This window comes from Dama dama, chromosome 14 (assembly GCF_033118175.1).
Source record: "Dama dama isolate Ldn47 chromosome 14, ASM3311817v1, whole genome shotgun sequence".
NCBI lineage: Eukaryota > Metazoa > Chordata > Mammalia > Artiodactyla > Cervidae > Dama > Dama dama.
Window position 1 is genome coordinate 68,994,337 of NC_083694.1, and position 24,234 is coordinate 69,018,570.

Below are 24,234 nucleotides of genomic sequence, written 5' to 3' on the forward strand. Positions count from 1 at the left end.
CACAGCGCTGAGCGGGACACGTGCAGAATGGGAGCAAGGCTGATCCTGCCGATGTGAACCAATCCCAGGGACCCGTGTGGAGGCAGACACCCAGAGCTCAGCACTGCCAACCGTGCTTCCCCAACCCGCCTTTGCCGTTTTCAGGAAACTTTACTGAAAGTTTACTGAAAACTGAGAGTTTACTTTCAGCAAACTCTCCTACCTTCCAGATGAAGTCCAGACTCCTCAGCCAAAGGACAGGAGATGGCATCCCAGTCCAGTATTCTTGTCTAAAGAATCCCATGGACAGAGGAGCCTGGCGGGCTGCTGCCCATAGGGTCACACAGAGTTGGATACAACTGAAGCGACTTAGCCTGCATGCATGCGTTGGAGAAGGAAATGGCAGCCCACTCCAGTGTTCTTGCCTGGAGAATCCCAGGGATGGGGGAGCCTGGTGGGCTGCCACCTATGGGGTCGCACAGAGTCGGACACGATGGAAGTGACTTAGCAGCAGCAGCAGCCTCAGCAAAGGAATACACAAGAGTCATTCACAACCTATCCCCGCTCCTTGATCAAAGCTCGACCCTTGGCCCCCTCCCTCCAAGCACCAGCCCTACCGAGCAGTGTGGAGTTCCCAGGTCACGCTGTGTTTCCTCACACCCCAGCGGCATGGCACACATTTGTCCATTTGCCTGCAAACCCACCTCTGCCCACAGAGCCTCTGCCCTCTTCTCTACTTGGCTGACTTCTGTTCTTCCTTAAGACAAGGCTCATCATCACCTCTAGGAAACTGTCCTTGGCTATGGAAGAGACCACTCATGGACCCGCCAAAATTCTCTCTTCCAATCCTCCCCAGTAAGGGAAGTTTTGTGCAGCTCACAGCCACCGAGCTAACCACAATATTTCCCAACCTACCAGCTGGGGCCACGGGAATTGGCGCTGGTCAACCGGTGTGAGCAGAAGTGACATGGAGATGTTTGTTCCAAGAAGCTTTAAGGAAAGGAGGGTCCCTCCCCCCTCCAAGGGCTTGGTAACAGTTCCTCTTCGACACGTGCACAAAAGCAGGGCAGCCAGCAGGACAAGAAGAGGAAGGGCGCCCAGGCCTCCGACACCATGGGCAGCCTCCACGTGTCCGAGAGGAGCAGAGGCGAGGGGGAAATTTAAGAGCTTACCACTATTGATCAGTGCAAAGCACCTGCATGGCCTTCAGTGGCCACTGAACCAAACCTTCCTGCTTCAGAGGACCCGCCACAGGATCAACTCGAAGATCCAAGATTAGGGTGGCAACCTCCACTGACTCAGGTCATCGATTCAAACTGCCCAAGACGGGGAAAGGAGAGCGGAGCGCGAGCCATCCCGCGCCCAGGAGGCCATCGCCCTGATCCTCCACCTCCGAGCACTCCTGCCCCCACCTTGCGTTCCTGACACAAGTTTAGAAAAACGGGGACCTTACCTCTGGAGACTCTGTAGACTTCATAGAAAGAATAGACGTGGAAGCCTACGGACGCTAACAGGTAAAAGGACAGTTCCCACCGCGGCAGCATCGCTCCACGCCGAGAGCTTCTAGGAAGAGAAACGGAAATAAAAGCCGTAAGCCAAAAACATGATGCTAGACGACAACCTCTCATCACCGTCACCAGCCAGGTCCCTTGAGCCCCCAGGGACCGTCACTCGTCAAGACACAACCCCTCCTCCCAGAGACACCTCCTCTGCAGTGACCTCATCCCACATGGTCACATCTCTCTCTCTCTCTCACACACACACACACACACACATCACACACACACGTATCACACACACACACACATCTCACATACACATAATCACATCACATACACATCATACACACACACCACACACCACACATACATCACACACCACACACACACACACATCACACATGCATCACACACATACATATCACACATACACATCTCACATACACATAATCACATCACACACACATCACACACATCACACACATCTCACATACACATAATCACATCACACACACACATTACACACACATCACAAACACCTCACACACACCATACACTACACACACATTACACACACACACATTACACACATACATCACACACACACCCACACCACACCACACACACACACCCCGCCTGCCCAGGATGGGCAGATCTTCCCCTTTGAGCCCCACAGCCGCCCACCTGCCATCACGGGGTACACCAGCCACTCCTGTCCTCACTCCTGCCACACCCGTCTCCCTGCAGAGCGGACCTTTAGAGAGCAGGGACCACCACCTCAGTCCACAGAACCCAGCACAGGTCACCGAACGCAGCGGGACGGGATCACCACATGCTCCAGGAACAACAGATTATTGTTCAAAAGCCTGAAGAGAAGACAGCCCCAGGGACTTCCCTGATGGTTCACTGGCCATGACTCCATGCTCAGAGAACTGGATCCCACACGCTGCAACTAAGAGTTCACAGGCCACAACTAAAGATCCTGCAGACAGTCAAGTAAATAAATACAAAAGCACAGCCATCTCCAAACCTCTTCTAACCCAACAGTCTCAGCCTCCTCGTTCTCCCCTTCAAACGCCATCCCACAGTGGTTTATAAGACTGGGCTGACAAAACCACTGTGTCTTCCATCTTCCGGGCGCTTCCTAAAGGGAAGCCAACAGCATGATCCCATTGGCTGCACTGGCAGACGCTGTGAGTCACCCACTCTGTATATGCAGTCTCCCTTCTTGCACAGGAACTGAATTTTTATCTGGACACAAGGATGCTGAGCTCATATAATGTATCCAAGGGTGGATATTTGAACAGTTCTGGCTCTGAGGCTGTGGTCATCCCCTTCCTGCTGGGTGGAGTTGGAACAACCACATTTAGACCAAGAGGTGAAAGCCACAGAGAAAAATAAGACAGAGGTGCCTCAGTTCCTGACTGCACATACCACCCCACCCTATCCCCAAAACTGCCCTGGACCTCTTATATCTCTGGACTTTACATGAAAGAGAAACGCATTCCCAGGTTGTGTAAGCCCATGCTGTTCTCCATCTCTCTGTTATGGCAGCCATGTCTATACTCTTAAGTAATAAAGCGGGTAACAGGAAGTCCTAAAATTCTGCGAATTAAATGATCAGTTCCCAAATGACACAGAGTTAGCTAAATGTAAACCCCTTTATGGCCGTCATTGCTTTACTTAAACCTCTCAAATATGTCAAAGTCAAATTAAAACAAGTGCAAAATGTTAAGCCCCCAGCAAGCACTTCTAATACGTGACGATAATGCCAAAACTCAGACCTCACCCATGAGCTCATTGTATTTTCACAAGAGTTGGGTGAAGTATGTGGAGCAAGGGAGGCAGGCATTTACAGATGATGAATGTGAACACGGTGAGGTCATTCAATCAGAAATAGTGGAGCCAGGGCTCAAATCCAGGTCTTGAGACCCCTGGGCCCCCATCTCACCCCTCAGGGATGGAGCCCCTTTAGTACCAGTTCACGGAGTTACTTGTCCTCAGAGTCTGGCTCAGAACCTTGCCACTCACAAACCCCTTTCTTCAGGGAGTCAGAGCAGGAAGGGATATAAACTTTCCCTTTCATAACATATGAGGTCAGAAATCAGTGGTCCTCCACCCAGATGGCCCCCTGGTTATCACCTACAAGTTGCCAAGGCATGAGTTTCTCCCGCAGAGCTCCCAGAAGACCCAGAATCCGCCACTCGTACTTCACGGCCAATCTCTCTAAGCCCCAGTGTTTCAACAACGCCTTCACAGGATCCCCTAGTACTTTTCAGAACCCCTTCGAGCTTCATACATCTCTGGTCGCCCTTTATTTTTAAATACCTGGCATCTCCCAGAATATGTTAAGATTTCTTTTGGGGACTTTGTAGGAATATAGTTAATTTTCCATTTAGTGGTAAGAGCAAATTTCAACCTCTAGGCTTTTTTTTTTTTTTTACTTTTTGTTTTGTCACGGGTTACAGCTGATAAACAACATCATGGCCGTTTCAGGTGGAGAGCAAAGGGACTGTGCCATACATACACATGGATCCATTCTCCCCCCAAACTCGCCTGCCATCCAGGATTCCACAGAACGCTGGGCAGAGCTCCCCGGCCTACACGGCAGGTCATTGTTACAAGCTCTGAGCTTTGTATTCGCTCTCCTTCCCAAGGATGCTTGTATTACTATATTGGATAACTTCCTCCATCAGCAAAGAGCTGAACCCCTCTTCAAAAGCTACTGAAATTTGAACATAAATAATCTTGGAGAATAACTAAAACTTCCACAAGTCCTACACTTTTGAAGGTTTTAGTGAACATTCCCCTTTGAGGACAACTCCCCTACATTGGTGACTTCACTGTCAGAAAAGTAGAAAACTCAAATGTTTTTGACGCTGCTCTTGGCTATATGGTATATGTTCTGCAGACATATACACAGAGATGCTTAGTAATAAGCAACAAAGCGGAGGGCTGTGTCCTCATATTTAACATTTGGGGACTGGACCAGCCTCCTGCTGACAGCACAGTAGTGGATTCTGCATCAGGCAGACCTGGGGGGTTACCCGGCTCTGCCAATGGCTCAGGAATTTAAGTGGGTCACAGCTTCCCAGATATGCTTCCTCATAGACAATTTATTAAGTGGATTAAATGTAAAAGGCGTACCCAGGGCCTGACACAGAGGAAGCACTCAGTGAACACTAGCTAAAATCCGTCCCAGCGGATCAGTTAGTGAACTGATCGGGAGCTTACCTGGCCAGAGCCATGGGTTTCCTTCTGAACTGACGATCTCTAACTGACCATCCATGGGGGGAGGGACTGAGCATCCCACCTGCTCTGGGCCTTCTTCCGCTCATCAGCACCCCAAGAGCTTCTCCAATGTCTCATCCCCCTCCTGTCCCCACATCCAGCCCCAAGGCCACCCCAGACAGCACAACGTGTCCTTGGGGACCCTCTGGAGAGCTTTCTGCCCAGGGTCTCTCATCATCATCTCTTTTCTTCGCCCGAAAAGGAATTATATGCAGTACTCACTCCTCTTGCCTCACCGTTCACAACCCCAGAAATGGAACCTCAGAACACCGCCACCACACATGCACCCAACTTGTCCTTAACAGACCTTTCTTCCTTAATAATTCTTTTCAACTCTTGTCCACTTATCTCAAGAAGACTGCTCTCTCAGGGCTCTCCCCACCTCTGTTCATTTCAGCTGTGCACTCGGAGAGCCAATCAGGGTAGATATGACTCAAGGGATTTAATGACACAACAGTATCAAAGAAAAGAAAGCTGCACCTTTGGGAATACAACTACAATTTTTTTTTTTTTAATGTCCAAACTCATAAAGGTTCCTAAAGACTCAGAAAATTCTCAAGTTTCTAATGTTTCAATTTTCTAAATATGATTATGCTATTCTTTAGGCACAAGATACCACAATGAAATCCAAGAAGTCCTTACTCAAATGTGTAAGTGATGCCTCTCTTCTGTTTTGCATGCATAGATTCAGGGCTGCAGCAACATTATCAGCTAAGTGGGCACCCAGGTGACAGCCTGGACTTCCCTTGTGGCTCAGATGGTAAAGAATCCATCTGCAATGCAGGAGACCCAGGTTCAATCCTTAGGGCAGGAAGATTTCATGGAGAAGAAGGGAATGGCAACCCACTCCATTATTCTTGCTTAGAGAATTAAATGGACAGAGGAGCCTGGGGCTACAGTCCACGGGGTTGCAAAGAGTCAGACATGACTGAGTGACTAACACTCACACTCTCACATTCAATAGCCTAGAAATTCATCACCATTTACATCATGATTTCTATAGGAAATGGCCAATCTACAACAACATGGCCTGTTTTAAAGTAGGAATCCACATGATCTATCTATATAAAGGAGGTTGCATTACTGATGTGAGTGAGAGCTAAGGAGGGTTACGGGGAGATCTGATGGTGAAGATGTGTCTGAGAACACTTCCACTTCAGAGGGAATCCTCGTCAGGACCATGAGAAAGAAAAAAATGTGTATAGTTTAGGAGCCAAGTGGCAAAGGGTCTTAAACACATATGACATTCAATCTTTGAGTGAAGCTTCAGGAAGACGACCTCTGACATGGTGGTAGCATCGAGAGGCAGGGAGGTCAGCGATTCAGGCCCTCAGTAGGAAGTGGAGAGAAAGTTCTAGAACTAAGCAACACTGAGTAGGAAAAATCAAGTTGCACATGGCACCAAACTAATCCAGGAGGCTGTGAGGTGGAGGGGCAAAAAAGGACCTAAAACAGCATCTCTGAAGCTGTTAAGACTACATTATCTCAAAGTTAGTATTACTGATGAGAGTAAGGAACTGGCACAAGTGAAGACTAAGAGATAAAATGCATTTAAGATTACGTCTTGGAAGAAAACCATGGCAAAGGTTTTCCTGGGATTAAGGGAAAGAAGTCAGACTGGATGAACAAGATTTCTCTACCTTGTATTAGGTATAAGAGCCCCAGGCTGAGTAGTTTCAAAAAGTACTATATTTATCCGGCAACCATAGAACTCATGGGACCCACATAATAAAATCTTAGCTGGAAAATGGCAAGACTTCCTCCACGAAGAGGGATTTTTCTATACTGAAACAACGTACATTTGCTTTCACGTTGTAATTTAACACTCCACCTGCTTTCAAAGATGCCATCCACTCTCATTCCCACCAGGAGGACTAACAGTTAGCTCTTTTTTCAGGGATCAGAGTCCTGCTCAGAGAAAAGGCACAATCTGCCCAAGGACCCAGAGAAGCCAGCAGTGGAGCAAAAAACAGAACCCAATTTCTCAACTCCCACTCTCTCAGGCAGAAATCCTGTTCCTTACTCTTGGCAGAAAAGGACAGCTCACTGTGCCAAAGCCTGAAGTGTGCATACACACAACTGCTGTAAGATGCTTTTCCCCTGCAATTTCCAGTATCTTTTCAAAAGTCCTTTATCTTTACTGTTGCTAAGTACAACAAATGGATTCCAACACTTCCACTTTAAATTCCTTCCTGCTCCTCGCCCTTGGTATTTAGCATTAAATGGGCTCTAAATAAGCACCACAGGCTTCCACTGTGGCTCAAACAGCAAAGAATCCACCTGCAATTCAAGAGACCTGGGTTCGATCCCTGGGTCGGGAACATCCCCTGGAGAAGGGAATGGCAACCCGCCCCAGTGTTCTTGCCAGGAGAATTCCACAGACAGAGGAGCCAAATGCTCCCATGCACCAGATGACTTTACAACAGCAACCTCATCATGAAGCTGACAATCTCCACCACCATCACCATCATCAAGCCCAACTAACTAAACTGAAATATTTCTCTACTGAGTTTACCCAGAGTTAAGTAACAGCTGTACTCTAATACTGACTCATTACGACCCAGATGCTGGGAAAGATTGAAGGCAGGAGGAGAAGGGGACAACAGAGGATGAGATGGTTGGATGGCATCACCAACTCAATGGATATGAGTTTGAGCAAGCTCCAGGAGTTGGTGACAGACAGGGAGGTCTGGTGTGCTGCAGTCCATGGGGTCGCAGAGTCGGACATGACTGAGCGACTGAACTGAACTGCACTCTAATAAGTAATATTGACAGATTAGCTATCCTGAGAAGGCACTTTAAAAGTATTCTTTCACTTAATTTCCATAAAAGCTCTGAGGTTGGTACTTCTGGTACCCTCATTAACACAAAAGACCACCAAAGCCCCGAAGGATCAAGAAATCTGCCCCAAATCACACAAATCTAAGCAGCAGAGCTTAGATTCATACTCACCAAGTCTAATTCCAGAGCCTTCCTTCACCCACCTCCCTATTCTTCAAGTTTGCCGGATTCATTTTTTTCAACATCTATGATGAAATCAATTCATCAAGAAAGCTAGAAGATAATACAAGCTATACACATGCAAAAGAATTTAAAGTTATGTGTAATACAGATACTCCCCAGGAAGAAAATCAGCTAGATGTAATCCAAATACACAGGAAACAAATCTAACTCACACATTTCTTAAGAGATTTACTGAAGAAGACGAACTAAACCAAACCAATTTACCTCAGATATAAGAGGGGAAAGTCAGCAGTTATATAGAGATAAGGGTTGCGTAAACTTGAAATAGTTCTCCATTTAGTAATAAATGAGCACTCTGGAAACCACAAAGTAATAAAGTAAAAGAAACTCATGTCCACTGAAATGACAAAGGCATTACAGAAAAGAAAATGACATAGCAGAGCAATATTCTGGCACATGTGGAAAAAAAATGTTAGATTTTTACTCTTTTTCAGGTCCAACTTGTTGAAACAGAGACCTAGTTCGCAGAATATAAATTACATGACTTCTACCAGAAAAACCAAGCCCAGATTCATGGTGTCTTCTCATAGTACAGTGTTCTCCCAACCTTGCTTAAGCGTCTGATTCTTCTACCCACATCATTCTAAAGAGAAACACTTTCCTAAACCCAGAAAGGCTTCACCAATACATTGGAATGATCAGCTGTGATTGGAGAGGTCCACTGGGCTGGGCAGAAGTCTAATCACTGAATATTTAAAAATACATTATCACGACGTCCAAATATGCACCAAAATATTATGTATCAGCTATGTGTCATTGTGCAATAAATCATTCCAAAACACGGTGGCTTAAAATAACAAGCTGTCTTCTCTCCTGGGATTCTGGGGGGTGGCAATCTGGGCAATCCTTCTGCAGATCTCACCTGGCATCAATTCACATGACTGTCACTGCCCTGGCTCAAGACAGCTGCAGGGGACAACATGATCCCACCCACATGTCTGGCATTTGGTGCCAGCCATCACCTAGGTGCCTTACTTCTCCTCCACGTGGGCATGTGTCCTCTAGCAGGCTGGGCCTTGACAGCATGGTGGCTCCAGGGTCTTAAAAGAACAAAAAGCAAGAGGGGCAAGGTCTCTTAAGGACCAGGCTCCAGAATTTACAGTATTGGTCAAAAGCTCAGCCCAGACTCAAGGGGGAAGAAGGTTCCATCTCTTTACTGGAGGAGTGTGTGTATGTGAAGTCGCTTCAGCTGTGTCCCACTCTTTGTGACCCCGTGGACTGTAGCCCACCAGGGTCCTCTGTCCATGGGATTCTCCAGGCAAGGATTCTGGACTGGGTTGCCATGCCCTCCTCCAGGGGATCTTCCCAACCCAGGGACTGACCCACATCTCTTGTCTGCTGCACAGGCAGGCAGGTTCTTCAGCGCCAGCTGGGAGTATCTTAAAAAGGGGCAGAGACATGGCTTACCACACCAGGATGTTAGAATTGCTAATAAGTAAAATCTGGAGACACAGTGGGAAAACAACATCTCACAGGAGATCTTTATTAAGTAAAATGTCATAAAGGTTGAGAGAGACGTAGATTTTAAAGAGTTACCTTCCCAAACCAAATTTCAAAATCAGTACTGTCACCTGGTCTGATTGAGCCAGTTTGGGAATTTCTTTTGTTGGGTTGGCCAATATGTTTGTTAGATTTTTTTTCCCCACAAGATGGTACAGAAAAACCCAAACGAACTTTTTGACCAACTCAATACAATACCCTACCTGACCATTTCCAGTAACACTGCAAAGCAGGGAAACTCTATTTCAAACAAGTTCTTATTGTTATCTCTTTTTTTTTTCCTTAAACTGAGTCAAAATCTGCCCCTCTATTTCTAAAAAGCATTCTGCTGCTAGTGTTACGGTACCTGGTGAAACTAAAAGCACAGAGGCAGGAGAGAGGGATAGTTTAAAGCGTGGGTCTGGAGACAGAATGCCAAAGCCTGAATCCCAGCTTTGCGACTTTCTAGCTGTGTGACCTAGTACAAGCTGCATGATCTCTCTGTGTTTCGGTGCCCTCACTTATAAAATAGAGATGGCAACTAGCTTCTGAGAGTTGCCATGACGACTAAATGCATCTACAAAGAGAACATTACATTGATCATAGTAAGCTCTAAAATGCTTACTCTTGTTGTCTTTAGTATTATTCCCACTATTATTAAGTATACTGAAAGAATAATTCATTATTCTTGCCAATCATACTCATAAATACTGAAAGATAAAAATTAATGCCATCCGCTCCACCCCAAGCCCTCTTCCAGGACAAAGCCCCAGGCTGCCTTCAATCACTTCTTCCATGGCTTGGTTCCCAGACCCTTTATCAGCTGTCAGTTCTCTCTTCACAGTACAGGTACCTCGAACTGAACACAAAATCCCAGGAGTGCAGAGCCAGAGTAGGACAAGACTATCATTTCTCCTCTTGGGCAACTAGACTTCAAACGGTGAAAACTGAGACTCATTCCTTCATTCGACAAACATCAATGAGCTCCTACAGAGAATCAGGAACTGTGCTACTGGTGAAGACAAAATAGAAAGATTCCATCTGGAGGGTCCCCCAGATATGGCTCCCCTAGAAAAAAGTCCGTGCCCTAATTCCCAAACATGTAAATATGTTACCTTACATGGCAAGGGGACTCTGCAGATGTGATTCAGTTAAAAATCTCGAGATGGGGACATTATCCCCAATAATCCACCTGGGCCTGATGTAAGCACACGGTCCTGCTAAGAGGGAAGAAGGCAGGTCAGAGACAGACAGGAGAGAGGATGATGGAAGCAGAGGTTAGAGGGATACGCTCTGAAGATGGGAGGAAGGGGCCAAGAATAAAGGAATATAAGAGACAGAGAACATTAGCAAAGAAAAAAGATACCCCCCTGTCCCCCCACCACACTGAGTCTCTAGAAGGAACACAGCCCTGACAACCCAGTTTGGACTTCTGATATCCAGAACTATAAAATAACCAATTTCTGTTGTTTTACGCCACAAAGTTTATGGTAATTCATTACAGAAACAATAGGAAACTAATATGCCACCCCTATCCTCAATTAGTTCATGGTCAAGTGGGAGGAAAGTACTTCATTAAAAGGATTTATATAAAACATCAGAATACTTTAATCTAATTGTTATAAACTAAAAACTTAAGCTGCAGGAAAATGAAACCTGAAAACAAAATTTTGTATTCCGTTCTCAACTTAGCATTTTTCAACTTCCATCTCACACTGCTGTCAATCTTAATATCAAACTTAACTCTAAGTCCTTTTATATGAACTGCCCTTAAGCCAGATCTCTGCTGTTAAAGATCAGAAGAAAAGGGGGCCGATTTATAAGCCCCTAGTTCAGAAAAGTTACTGATGTGATATTGTATCCCTTTCCTGGAAAATTCTCAACCTATTCAAAGCCTTTTTAGTCACCAGAATCATGCCCACCACATCTTACACTCCCCAGATTAGGGGCAGCTGAATGAATCAAAAATTTTAATAATATATTTTAAGTGAATTTTGTATTAAAGTATGCTTAACTTTTTTTTTTTTTAAAGTATAAGGCTTTCAAAAAGCAAACTCATCCCAGTAATTACTACTTAGATAAAAAACTGAATTCCCTCTCTGTCCTTTCAATTCCACTAAAGGTGACCACTAGCACGACTCCTAACACCCTAGTTCATTTAGTTTTGCCCATTTTTGAACTTCCAAAAAAAAAGATGGATTCAAAGAGCCCTAACTCTTGCTGTGTCTACCTTTTCTTCAGTTCTACCATTGCAAGGCTCGTCCATGCTGCGTGTTAAGCAATGATGTGTTCATTCTCATTACTGTGGGGTATTCCATTGTATAAGCAAGTTGCTTACAATACACTTTTGTCCATTCTACTATTGATGAACACATGGGTTGCTTTCAACTTCAAGCTATGAGGAATAATACTGCTCTGCATATACCATTACATGTCTTTCGGTGCAAATGTATCTGCCTTACTGCTCAGAGTTTATCAAGAATGGGGTAGCTGAGTCATAGGAGATGCCTCCGCCCAGTTTTAGTAGTGATACTGCAATACTGCAAAACAATTTCCAAAACAGTTATACTAACTTCCACATCCATCAACCATCATGAATGAGAGGTCGAGTTTTCCATATTCTAACCAGTACTCAGCACTGACAGGGTTTTGTGTTTTTTAGCCACTCTGGTGAGTATAGAATGATATCCCATTATAGTTTTAATTTGTATTTCCCTAATTACTAATGAGGTTAATCCCTTTTTCATAGGTTTACTATGTATTTGAAAATCCTTTTTGGGAAGTGACTTGCCCATTTTTCTACTGGGCTATCTTTTTCTCAATGATTTGTGAAAAACTGTTTCTACATTCTGGGTATGAGTCCTTTATTGGATATAGCCCTTACAAATACCTTCACCCATCCTGCAAGTTGCCTTTTCTCTCTCTCTATGGAATCTTTCAATGAACAGTGGTTCTTACCAATATTTTCTTCTATAATTAGTGTTTTTTGTGCCCTATTCAATAAACCTTTTCATAAAGGCGTTCTACTTTGCTTTCTTCCACAAGTTTCTTGTTTCAGATCTCCCATTTAGCCATATGACATATCGATTAATTTTTGTATACAGGGTGAGGTAGATGATCAAAATTCACCTTATCCATTGGGATATCCAATAGGCCCAGCATCACTGACTGAAAAGACTGTCCCTTCTCTAGAGTACTGCAGAGTCACTTCTGTTATAAATCAAGAGATCTCAGACCTGTGAGCCTATTAATGGATTCTCTACCCGGTTCCATGGTCTACCTGGCATTGTATCCACACCAGGCTGACAAACTACCTGCTCATCTAGCAGCTTAAGTCTTCCAACTTTGTTCCTTTACTAAGACCGTCTAGAATTTCCATATATATTTTAAAATTAGCTTATCAGCTATTTTTGAAAAAAAATCTGTTGGGATTTCAATTGGGCTTATAATGAAACCACAGAGTTATTTGTGGAACAGTGATACAAAGAATTTTTATCACAAAATGGGTACTGAATTTTATTAAGTAGCTTTTCTCCTTTATTCTGTGACTAAATTACAATTACTGATTTTCTAATGTTAGACGAAGTTTACATTCCTGGAATAAATCCAACCTGGTCATGGCTTAGTGTCCCATAAATACAGGTATAGGTCACTAGGTTTGATTTACCAATACTTCCTTTTAGGGCTTTTGTGTCTTTTCCATGAGAGTCTGATCTAGAGTTTCTTGTAACCTCCTTATCAAGCTTTAGTAACAAGGTTATGCTGGCCTCATAAAAGCAGTCAGGGAGTAGTCCTTCTTTTTTATTTTTTTTAAATGTTTGTAATGTTGCACCAGTGAAGCCATCTGGGCCTGGAAATTCTACTCTGAAAAGGTTTTTAAATACAAATTTAATTTCTTTACAGATATGGAACTACACAAATTTTCTAGTTCTTGCATCTTATGAGGTATTTTATTCAAAAAACTTGTCCATGTCATCTGAATGTTCAAATGTACTACCATCAAATTGTTCACAATAACATCTGAAGATTTTTTTAAAACATCTGTAGGATATGTAGTGATAACTCCTTCTTGCCCGACACTGGTAACACCATACACCACTGGAGGGAAGGAAATAAAAGAAGACAGGCATGCATTAGATAACAAAACCACTGTTGTGGGAATATTCCCCAGCAGAATTACACACAGCAAGATCAGCGCAAATGGAGCAGCTAAGCAATCCAGCAATTCTCTTTCAACAGCTTGGACCATCAAAAACAACTGTGAACCTGAGGGCAAGGAGACAGGAACTGAAGGAGAAGGAAACAAACTGTAACGCCGTAGGGTAGCCAGCAAGAACGTGGAAGAAAAACCGCCACTAAGCAGGGTTTGTAACCCAGACACCCAGCCTGCTACCCACAAGGTGTTCATGGTCTCCTGAATCCTACCTATGAACCTCAATGCCCTCTTCTCATACATCTTTATTTTCACGAACCTCTGAAATTCGGGAGTTCATTTGATTATATATGAGGAGAGCAAACCATACTAGCATTTCCAGCGACTCTGTCACCAGTAAGAGTCACAGATTCTGTTACGCCACAGTGCAGCTGTTGCAAATACTGCAAAATATCATGTACACAGGCATCACTACTTTGAAATCCTGAGACCTTACCTGATACAGCACGGAGTTTTGATACTTAGCGGATTTTTTTTTTAAAGAAATACATTATAATTTTGGGGGTTTTGTACTACTTTGATTGCTGTTTCAATAGAATTTGTAACTCTATGTATTTTTAAATGCCTTTTAAAAATTGGCTTCCCCAGACTTGAAAGAAGTCCATGGCAACAAAAAAAAAAGGGTAAAGCACTCGACAAGGAATCAAGGATCTCACCCATGCCAGGGAGCTCCCAGGCAACAGTTAAGGAGCACCTTCCCTCGGCTAGGCCCTGCCCTGGAAGGAGACACAGATGAGTAAGGTTCACCCTGGCTGAAAGCATTAGTCACTCAGTCTTCTGTCCACCTCTTTGTGACCCCATGGACTGTAGCCTGCCAGGCTCCTCTGCCCATGGAATTCTCCAGGCAAGAATACTGGAGTGGGCTGCGATTTCCTACTCTGGGGAAGAGAGAGGAGACCCCACCCACGGATCAAACCTGGATCTCCAGGACGGCAGGTGGATCCTTCACTGTCTGAGCTACCAGAGAAGGCCATCACCCTGGCGAGTTCTGACATTACCTACAGAGTTAACACCAACACAGAGCCACCCACAAAAATGACTGCTTTCTCCAGAGACGTGGCCTTCAGCCTTAGTCTATATAACCTACTTCCCAAGGAGGGGGCAAAATAAACAATAAACAAAGCATAGGCTTTGATCCAGAAAGAGAAGTGCAAAACCCGACCCCAACACCTACTCTCTGTGGCTCTGGCATCTCCTCTAAGCCTTTCTTTCTTCTGCTGTAACAAGGGTTAATACTATCCTTCCCGGTTATGGCAAGGTTTAGAAATACTGAATTTAAAGCACCTAACAAGCACATCATTCCTGTTACTATTAGTTCAATCTTTCAGGTCAGAGCTCTGATCCAACACTTAATGACAATTATGGTCTGTCACTGAGACAAGAGGGAGGAAAAAATACAGAAAAGACGGACCATGAACACCGGAAAGAAAAAAAAATCATTCTTCAAAGTCCAGTATAAAGTTCCCTCCTCAGGAAAGCTTTCCCCCTCCTCTCCTAGTGTTCCCACTGCATTTATCACGGGGCAGTAAACACGTAGCTCTGCGACTCAATGAAGGAACACAAAAGAGTAAGGGAGAGCAGCAATGAGTTTCACCCCCATATAATACAAACCACCCTGGATGCCAATTCAGCGGCCTGACCGCCCTGATCCAAGAGCCACGAACCAATCAAGCGGTACATTTCTTAACGCCAATGCCATCCATCCTAGTACCTCTCCCGCCCGCTTTGGTACGAACTGCGGGGAGGAGGGCCTTCCCACGTAAAGACTGATGCCACCTAAAGGTCAGGCGTGTAAGAAAGGAGGGAAACTTGAGTCCGGAGAGTAGAAAGCAACAGAAGTCTCTAACTTTGGGGGGGCGTCCCTGGAGCCGCAGCAAGTCAGGCAGGCGCACTTCTAAGACCGCCAAGGGGTCCAGCGTCCACACTTCCCGCAACAGTGCCAATTTGGGACGAGGCCAGGGAGAGGGGGGCGTTGGCAGGGGCGCGCACGGACTCGGCCGGCCGCGGGGAGCCCCGCCTCAATCCCGGCGCACGGCCGCCGCCTTTGTCTCCAGCGCGGGACCCGGCGCGTCCTCTGCCCCGCCTCCGGGCGCGCACGCAGGCACTGGAATGGGAAACGGAAAGCGTTTGGTGCCTTTCTCTTTGTTTTTCAACCTTAAGAAAAAGTCAACACCTAACTTCCCGAGGACCCTCTACGGTCACCAGCTACCAACCTCCGGCCGCGCCGGGCGGCGGCGATGTTCCCGCGCGCCCCCAGTTCCCCCACAACCCTCGGCACCTCCGTGGTGGCGGCGGCGGCGGCGGCGGCGGCGGCGGCGGCGGCGGGCTTCTCGGGAAGCCGCCCTCTTCCCCGCGAGCGGCGGTTGGAGGCCCAGCCCCGCGCGCGTCCTCGGAGCACGTCCCCGCCCTCGGGCCGGCGCGCGCCGCTCCGGACTGCCGGGCTCGCGAGCGGGTGGTGCCAGCTGGGAACTGTGGCCAGCAGGCCGCGCGGCTGGAGCGGGCCAGTGGGAAGGCGACCCGCCCCTCCGCACCGGGAGCGACCGGAGCCGGCCCACCGGGGTCCAGCCCCCGCTCGCCCGCGGGCCCAGGTGCCTGCGCTTAGCAGCGCGCCGATCTCTTCACCCTGTTTGTTAATTGCAGGCACCGATCGCTCCTCCACCCCTTGTTAATTGCAGGCACCGACCGCTGCACCTCGTTTATTAATTGCAGGCCTGCGGCTGCCAGCAGATTTAAAAACGGAAGTCACCTGAAATCCGGCTCTAGTGGTCCCCACGGACGTTTTGCAGGCTAAAGGAGGTAGCTTGGTGGGGTGGAAAGAGGGCGGGCTTTGCCGCTCGGGCGGCTTCTAGAGCTTGCCGTGTGAACTTAGCCCCTGTGAGCCGCCCTGTCCTCCTCTGTAAAGCGGAAATAAGCTTTCCCTGCTTTCCAGGAGAATTAAGAGTGAAGACTAAAAGAGATGAACTTTGTGAACGGCAAAGCAACTTACAAGGATGATCAGCCCAACGGAATGTTGTGTCAGTGATTTTGAATAGGTTGTAAGAGTGGGAGATCTGAAGCTGTCTTGGACCGTGACTTCCTGCCAGGTGTTACTCAGAGGCCTCCAATGCTAGGGCTGCCAGAGTTCCACACTTATCTGAGCAGGAGAATCATCTGGGCTCTTGTGAAAACTGCTGGCACTTGGATCCTTCTTCATGCCGAAAGAATCAGACTCCCCAGGGGAAGAGAGTCTCAGGTGGCTCTTTGATCAGATACATGTGGATAACTCTGCATTAGGTAGCAGGAAAACACAGTGCTCTTAAGTTTCTTCTAACAGTCATTGAAATAGTCCAGAAGATTATGTTTCTGACTGCAAAATTCTCTGGGAAACCAGAGTACAAACTCTCTGAGAACAGGTACTAGCTCCTGTAAGCTCCCACCATCCCCACCCTCAACCATAATACAGGATGATGTTAAGGAAGCAAGTGTTAATAAACTAGCCCCAAGTAGGAGTGCGAGGTGTAGCAAAAATTCAGGCTGCCTAATTAAAATTGAATCGCAAATAAACAAAGAATGATTTTTCAAAATGTCAGTATAGCCCATGAAATATTTAAGACATGCTGATTTTTTTTTAATCTGTTGTTTATCTGAAATTCAAATTTAATTGGGCATCCTGTATTTGATGTGGCAACCCTCACCCAAAGGGTTTGGCAGGCTGAGAGATAGAGTAAGAACTCGGCATAGCAAGTGTCAGACTCAGGGTCAGGAATGATACAACAGCTCCTGTGTTATTTCTAAATGACACTATTGGACAGTAGTGTAGGTTCATTGTCATTTACCTTTAACCCCATTCTGCACACACAACATATTCCCCGGAAAACACAAAATGAAAATAAGAGCTGATTTCATCATAGGTAAATTAAAAAGTCAATTACATTAAAATAGTCAAATTTTAAAGGTAAGCAATAGACTGGGAAAAGTATTTGCAGAAACTATGATACAAAGTGTTATTACTTACTAAGTATAGATTAAATACAATCACTAAAGAATAGAAGCCAGTTGTAGATGAGCAAGACACATGAATAAATACTTTAAAAAAAGAGAAACCTAGGATGTACAATTAGGAAACAAACATATTGCAAAAAGTTCAAAGTAGTGCAAAGTAAAATAACAATTTTTCACCAAAAAAATTGACAAAAACTAATAATTTTAAAGGCTGGCAAGGGTACTGTGTGATAGCACTCGTACACTTTTTAGGTTGGTGAACAATTTGGCAGTATCAAAACCCTTACGATTATGAAAACCCTTAATGTTTAAATCTTTTGATTTTGAACTTTGTTTATGGGAATAGATTCTAAGGAAATAATCCATAACTTAGAAAGTGCTCTTTACAGTTTTAATTTTATTTATTTTTTGGGCCACGGGATTCAGTATCTTAATTCCCTGACCAGGTATCGAACCTGTGCAGCACAGAGTCTTAATCACTGGACCACCAGGAAAGTCCCTCAATTTTAAATTACATCATTTCAATTTTACCATGATAAGGAAAATATTATAATGTACCAAAATATACTAGAGGAGAGGGGGGATATCCTGAAGTTCTATAATTTTCCAGACATAAAGAAGTGGAAATTAAACAAAAATTTACACATTCTGTGATCTATTATATTTGCAACCTTTTAAAAATAATGGTTACTATTCATATGTAATATGATTGTAACTAAATACTTTTTAAATCTATGACTGGAAAGGAAATAAGGTTATATCTGGGTGGTAGAACTTTATTCTTAATTTTTTTACATTTTTGTTGAGATTAATTAATTTGATAATAGATAAATCTCAATGTGGTGCCACCTAAAAAACAAAGAACTTGTCTTATCATATCAGTTTTAAAAACACTAAAATCTCACCTTTGCACACTCATGCATTAAATGCTGAAACTATCTAAATAGTAAAAAAAGTTCCTTAAAACATTTTCCCTAAATATAAACATAGAAACAACTTAACCAACTCTGCACATTATCTATTAACCTAGGATCTATCTTAGCAAATTGTTCTATGCTTAATTTATCAGCTTAGTCATTTACATAACCATATAATAATTAAAGTGCCTTAAGTATTTTTTAAATTTAGCAAATTATATGAAGCCTTGGGTTTTTGTCCCTTCAAATTACATCCTCAACAGGGGCAAGCTTAATTGCATGGACTTTTTAAAAATTGTGTAGTAAAATACCACAATGTTTACCATCATAATTATTGTTAAGCATACAGTCCAGAATATATGTTAAGTACCCTTAGCTATACCACTCCAGACTCTTCCTCTTGCAGCACTGAAACTCTATACCCATTAAACAGAACCCTTAAGTATATATATAATATATAAGTTTAAGTATATAAGCTAAGTATATACCCTTTGTTATACCACTCCAGACTCTTCCTCTTGCAGCACTGAAACTCTGTACCCATTAAACAGTAGCTGCCCACTACCCTAGTCCCTGGCAATGCCATTCTACTTTCTGTCTATGAATCTGACTACTCTAGGTCACTTATGTAAGTGGAATCACACAGCATTTGTCCTCGGAGTGGTTTGTTTAACTTAGCATAATGCCTTCAGAGCTTAGCTTTATTGTAGCCTGTGTCAGAATTTCCTTCCTTTTCAAGGCTGGATACTACTCCATTGTATGTATATACAATTGTTACCCATTCTCTGTCAGTGGACACTTGGGTTACTTCTGCCTTTTGTCTATTATGAATAATGCTGCTTTGCACATGGGTATACAAATACCTCCTCCAGACTCTGCTTCCAATTCTCCTGGGTTTATAAGGAGAAGCGGAATTGCTGGATCACACAGTAATTTTTTTGGGTTTTTTTTTTTTTTTCATATTTTTATGGAACAGTCATACTGTTTTCCACAGCCACTGCACTCTTTTACATTTTATTTTCCCACCAGTGTACACAAGGATTACAAGTTCTCCACATCCTCACCAGTGCTGTTTTATTGGAATTTATTTGTTTTTTGTTTCTTTGATTTTTGATAGCAACCATCCTAGTGGGTATGAGACGATCCATCATTGTGATTCTGATTTACATTTCTCTAATAATTAATGAACCAAACCCAAGGAAAAGAAATGCAAGAAGGCAAAGTGGTTGTCTGAGGAGGCCTTACAAGTAGCTGAGAAGAGAAAATAATTGGAAGGCAAAGGAGAAAGGGAAAGACATACCCAACTGAATGCAGAGTTCCAGAGAATATTAAGGGAGAGAAGAAGCCTTCTTAAGTGAACAATGTAAAGAAATAGAGGAAAACAATAGAATGAGAAAGACTAGAGATCTCTTCAAGAAAACTGGATATACTAAGGGAACAATTCATGCAAAGATGGGCACAATAAAGGACAGAAACAGCAAGGACCTAACAGAACCAGAAGAGATGTCAAGAATACACAGAAGAACTACACAAAAAAGGTCTTAATGGCCTAGATAACCATGGTGGTGTGGTCACTCACCTAGAGTCAGACATCCTGGAATGTGAAGTCAAAGCATTGGGAAGCATTGCTATGAACAAAGCTGGTGGAGGTGATGGAATTCCAGTTGAGCTATTTAAAATTCTAAAAGATGATAGTATTAAAGTGCTATAGTCAATATACCAGCAAATCTGGAAAACTCAGCAGTGGCTGCAGTACTGGAAAAGGTCAGTTTTCATTCCAATCAGAGAGGCAATGCCAAAGAATGTTCAAACTACTCTACAGTTGCACTCATCACATGTTACCAAGGTAATGCTCAAAATCTTTCAAGCTAGGCTTCAGTGTATATGAACTGAGAACTTCCAGATGTAAAGCTGGATTTAGGAAAGGCAGAGGAGCCAGAGATCAAATTGCCAACATCTGTTGGATCATAGAAAAAGCAAGGAGATTAAAAAAAAAAAAAAAAAAGAACATTTACTTCTGCTTCATTGACTAAACTAAAGCCTTTGATTGTGTGGATCACAACAAACTATGGAAAATTCTTAAAAAGATGGGAATACCAGATTACCTTACCTGCCTCCTAAGAAACCTGTATGCAGGACAAGAAACAACAGTTAGAACCAGACATGGAACAATGTACTGGTTCAAAATTGGGAAAGGAGTACGTCAGGGCTGTATATTGTCACCCTGCTTGTTTAACTTACATGCAGACTACATCATGCGAAATGCCAGGCTGGATGAATCACAAACTGGAATCAAGATTACAGGGAGAAATATCAACAACCTCAGATGTGCAGATGATACCACTGTAATGTCAAAAAGTGAAGAGGAACTAAAGAACCTCTTGATGAGGGTGAAAGAAGAGCAGAAAGGGACTAGCTTGAAAAACTCAACATTCAAAAAACGAAGATCATGGCATCTGGTCCCATCACTTCATGGCAAATAGATGGGGAAACAATGGAAACAGTGAGAGACTTTATTTTGGGGGGGCTCCAAAATCACTGCAGATGGTGACTGCAGCCATGAAATTAAAAGAAGTTTGCTCCTTGGAAGAAAAGCTGTGACAAAGCTAGACAGCATATTAAAAAGCAGAGACATCACTTTGCTGAAAAGTATCTGTAGAGTCAAAGCTATGGTTTTTCCAGTAGTTGTGTATGGATGTGATAGTTGGACCATAAAGAAGGCTGAGCACTGAAAAATCGATGCTTTTGAACTGTGGTGCTGGAGAAGACTCTTGAGAGCCCTTTGGACTGCAAGGAGATCCAACCAGTCCATCCTAAAGGAGATCAGTCCTGAATATTCATTGGAAGGACTGATGCTGAATCTGAAGCTCCAATACTTTGGCCACCTGATGCAAAGAGCTGATTCAGTGGAAAAGCCCCCAACAATGGGAAAGATTGAAATCAAAAGGAGTAGGGCCATTCAAAAGAATTCATTTGAATCAGTTCTAATGAGATGGATGAAACTGGAGCCCATTATACAGAGTGAAGTAAGCCAGAAAGATAAAGAACATTACAAGCATACTAACACATATATATGGAATTTAGAAAGATGGTAATGATAACCCTATATGCAAAACAGAAAAAGAGACACAGATGTACAGAACAGACTTTTGGACTCTGTGGGAGAAGGCGAGGGTGGGATGTTTCAAGAGAACAGCATCGAAACATGTATATTATCTATAGTGAAACAGATCACCAGCCCAGGTTGGATGCATGAGACAAGTGCTCGGGCCTGGTGCACTGGGAAGACCCAGAGGGATCGGGTAGAGAGGGAGGTGGGAGGGGGGATCGGGATGGGGAATACATGTAAATCCATGGCTGATTCATGTCAATGTATGACAAAGCCCACTACAATATTGTAAAGTAATTAGCCTCCAACTAATAAAAATAAATGAAAAAAACAAAAAAAAACAAAAGGAGTGGGGCGCAACAGAGGATGAGATGGTTGGATGGCATGACCAATTCAATGGATGGAAGTTTGAGCAAACTCCGGGAGATAGTGCAGGACAGGGAAGCCTGTTGTGCTGTAATCAGACAGGACTCAGAGACCGAACGATAGCAATGATGATACTGACCATCTTTCTTGTGCTTATTGACCATTTACAAGTCTTTGGAGAAATGTGTATTCAACTCTTTGGCCTATTATTTAATCAGGCTGTCTTTTTGTTGAGCTGTTGGAGGAGATCTTTATGTATTCTAGATATCAGATACATGACGGATACATGATTTGCAAGTATATGATTTGTCAAATATATTATTTTCTCCCATTCGTGGGTTGTACTTTCACTCTGTTGATTGTGTCCACAGAAATTTTAATTTTATGACTTTAAAAAAATATAATTATTTGTATTTATTTACTTGGCTGCACTGGATCTTAGTTGTAGAATGCAGGATCTTTAGTTGCAGCATATGAGATCTAGTTCCCTGGACAAGGATCGATTCCAGACCCCCTGCTTTTCAGAGCGAGGAGTCTTAGCCACTGGTCCACCAGGGAAGTCCCAACTTTATGACTTTTTAATTTTGATGAAGTCCAATTTATCTATTTTTTAATTTGTTGTCAGCTCTTTGGGTGTCATACCCAGAAAATCGTTGCCAAATCCAATGCTATGAAACTTTTCCCCCTAATGCTTCCCTGTTTTCTTCTAATAATTTATAGTTTGTGTTCTTTATAGTAAAAGTTTGACCCGTTTTGTGTTAATTTTTGTATATGATGTAAAGTTAGGGTCCAGATTCATTCTTTTGCATATGAATTTCCAATTTTCTCAACACCATTTGTTGAAACACCAGAGTTTGTAGAGGGGAAGGAATGGATATTTGGATATTCAGTTCCTATTGGAAGTGAGAGGTAAGATAGATCAGAATCTAAACACGAGGAGAAAAGTTGAGGAAAAAGAAGAGAAGAGGACCCCCCCCCCCCCCCCCGCAGTGCTTTACCCACAGGTGTGATTATCTGACCTTCAGGGATCTGTGCCTCTCTCAGAGCAAAGCATCAGGGTTCTGGTGCTCCCTGATTCCCAGCTGACGGGCCACTCCAGGGCCCAGATATTGCCAGAGCTGCCTTGCCATGGAAGACTTCTGTTCTGACCCCTCAAGTAAAGCCAAAGAGATTCCTCCCTGGAGTTGAGAAGCAAACCGAGGCTAGAGTAAATTGACCAAAATTGATGATAATTGAGGTTTCAAAGAGGAAACTAATTTCTGACTTGGTATTATGTCTCTTTAAAGCAAAAATATCAAAATTAGCATGTAAATGTGGGTAATCAATGGTCGGTCACTCTTTATACCATTATTTTAATCCTGAAGTCATTAATCAGGTGCCTTCACCGGGTCTGTTTTCTCTCTGGACCTCTTAGTTAGTGGGGCCCGAGTAGTCTGGTGGGGCCTCCTGTCTAGACAAGCAACCCTGAGCACCTGGGAGCCACTCTCCAGCCTGCAGGACTGGTGCTTAGGAGGGATTAACCAGCCAACTCTTCTTTGTAAATTCAACTATGACTCATAGAAATTATACTGATTCCACAGAGGCACAAATGGTTGTTAAGACTTAATTGATAAAGGCTTGAAGACAAAGGAGTGAATTTCTAATTATGAAATTTCAGGCATAGGCAATAATGGGGAAGATTCAAGGGCCTTCTCAACCCTCACCACCCGGCACAGGCTCTCATCTGCTCCACCTCGGGGATGTCAGCTCCGCTTGATGGTGATTTGCAATAGTTAGCACTGACCTCGCAATTGTCCAGCATCTACTTCACACACAGCACAGACTGAATGCTGGGCGAGTCTTTTTTTTAAGTGGAAAAAAGGCTTATCCTGCAGGAGGTTGTAGTGTAGCTGGGGATTCATTAAATATACCCATGACAGCTAACAAATAATAAACATATTAAAATGATATAACTCAAACTACCCATAAATACTGAAGAATGGGTTCATATCAGTAGCCTAAATTCTACAGAACACAATTTAATGTCACTTCCTGACCATACTGGCAAAATTACTCCCTACCCAGTCACTCGCTATTCTATCACATCATTCTTTTATATTTTCCTGTAGCACTACCACTCTCTGAACGTCTCTTGTTTTTTTTTCACATGTTTATTATCTATGCCAGTATTATTCAGGCTAATGGCAAGACATAATACATTTGTAGATTGTTAAATAAAGCTAATGGGTTATAACCAGACTTAATTTTTTTTAACAAAGTGCAATAGAATAGAGTAGAATAGAAGGAACACATCATTGGATTTTTATTAAGAATTGTGAACTTGTCGGAAATACTGAATCCAGTTGCTATGAACAGAATTAAGAGAAATAATGGAAG

At 43.6% G+C, this 24,234-nt stretch overlaps 1 protein-coding gene across 7 annotated transcripts in view; it reads right to left on the reverse strand.

Moving 5' to 3' along the window:
* HHAT (hedgehog acyltransferase) overlaps positions 1-16,338 on the reverse strand; it is a 338,119-nt gene extending 321,781 nt beyond the window's left edge. For 4 of the 7 annotated variants that reach the window (XM_061161031.1, XM_061161033.1, XM_061161027.1 and 1 more), the window contains exons 1-2: positions 16,232-16,338; positions 1,433-1,542 (exon numbers count right to left, since the gene is read on the reverse strand). In XM_061161031.1, coding sequence (XP_061017014.1) covers positions 1,433-1,523 — 91 coding nt within the window. In that variant the 5' untranslated portion in view covers positions 1,524-1,542; positions 16,232-16,338. Of the gene's footprint in view, positions 1-1,432; positions 1,543-15,332; positions 15,527-15,698; positions 15,770-16,231 lie in introns of those variants that run through there. The other 3 variants (XM_061161030.1, XM_061161029.1, XM_061161028.1) reach the window with 3 other exon arrangements.
* Between the last annotated feature and the right edge of the window lie 7,896 nt (positions 16,339-24,234).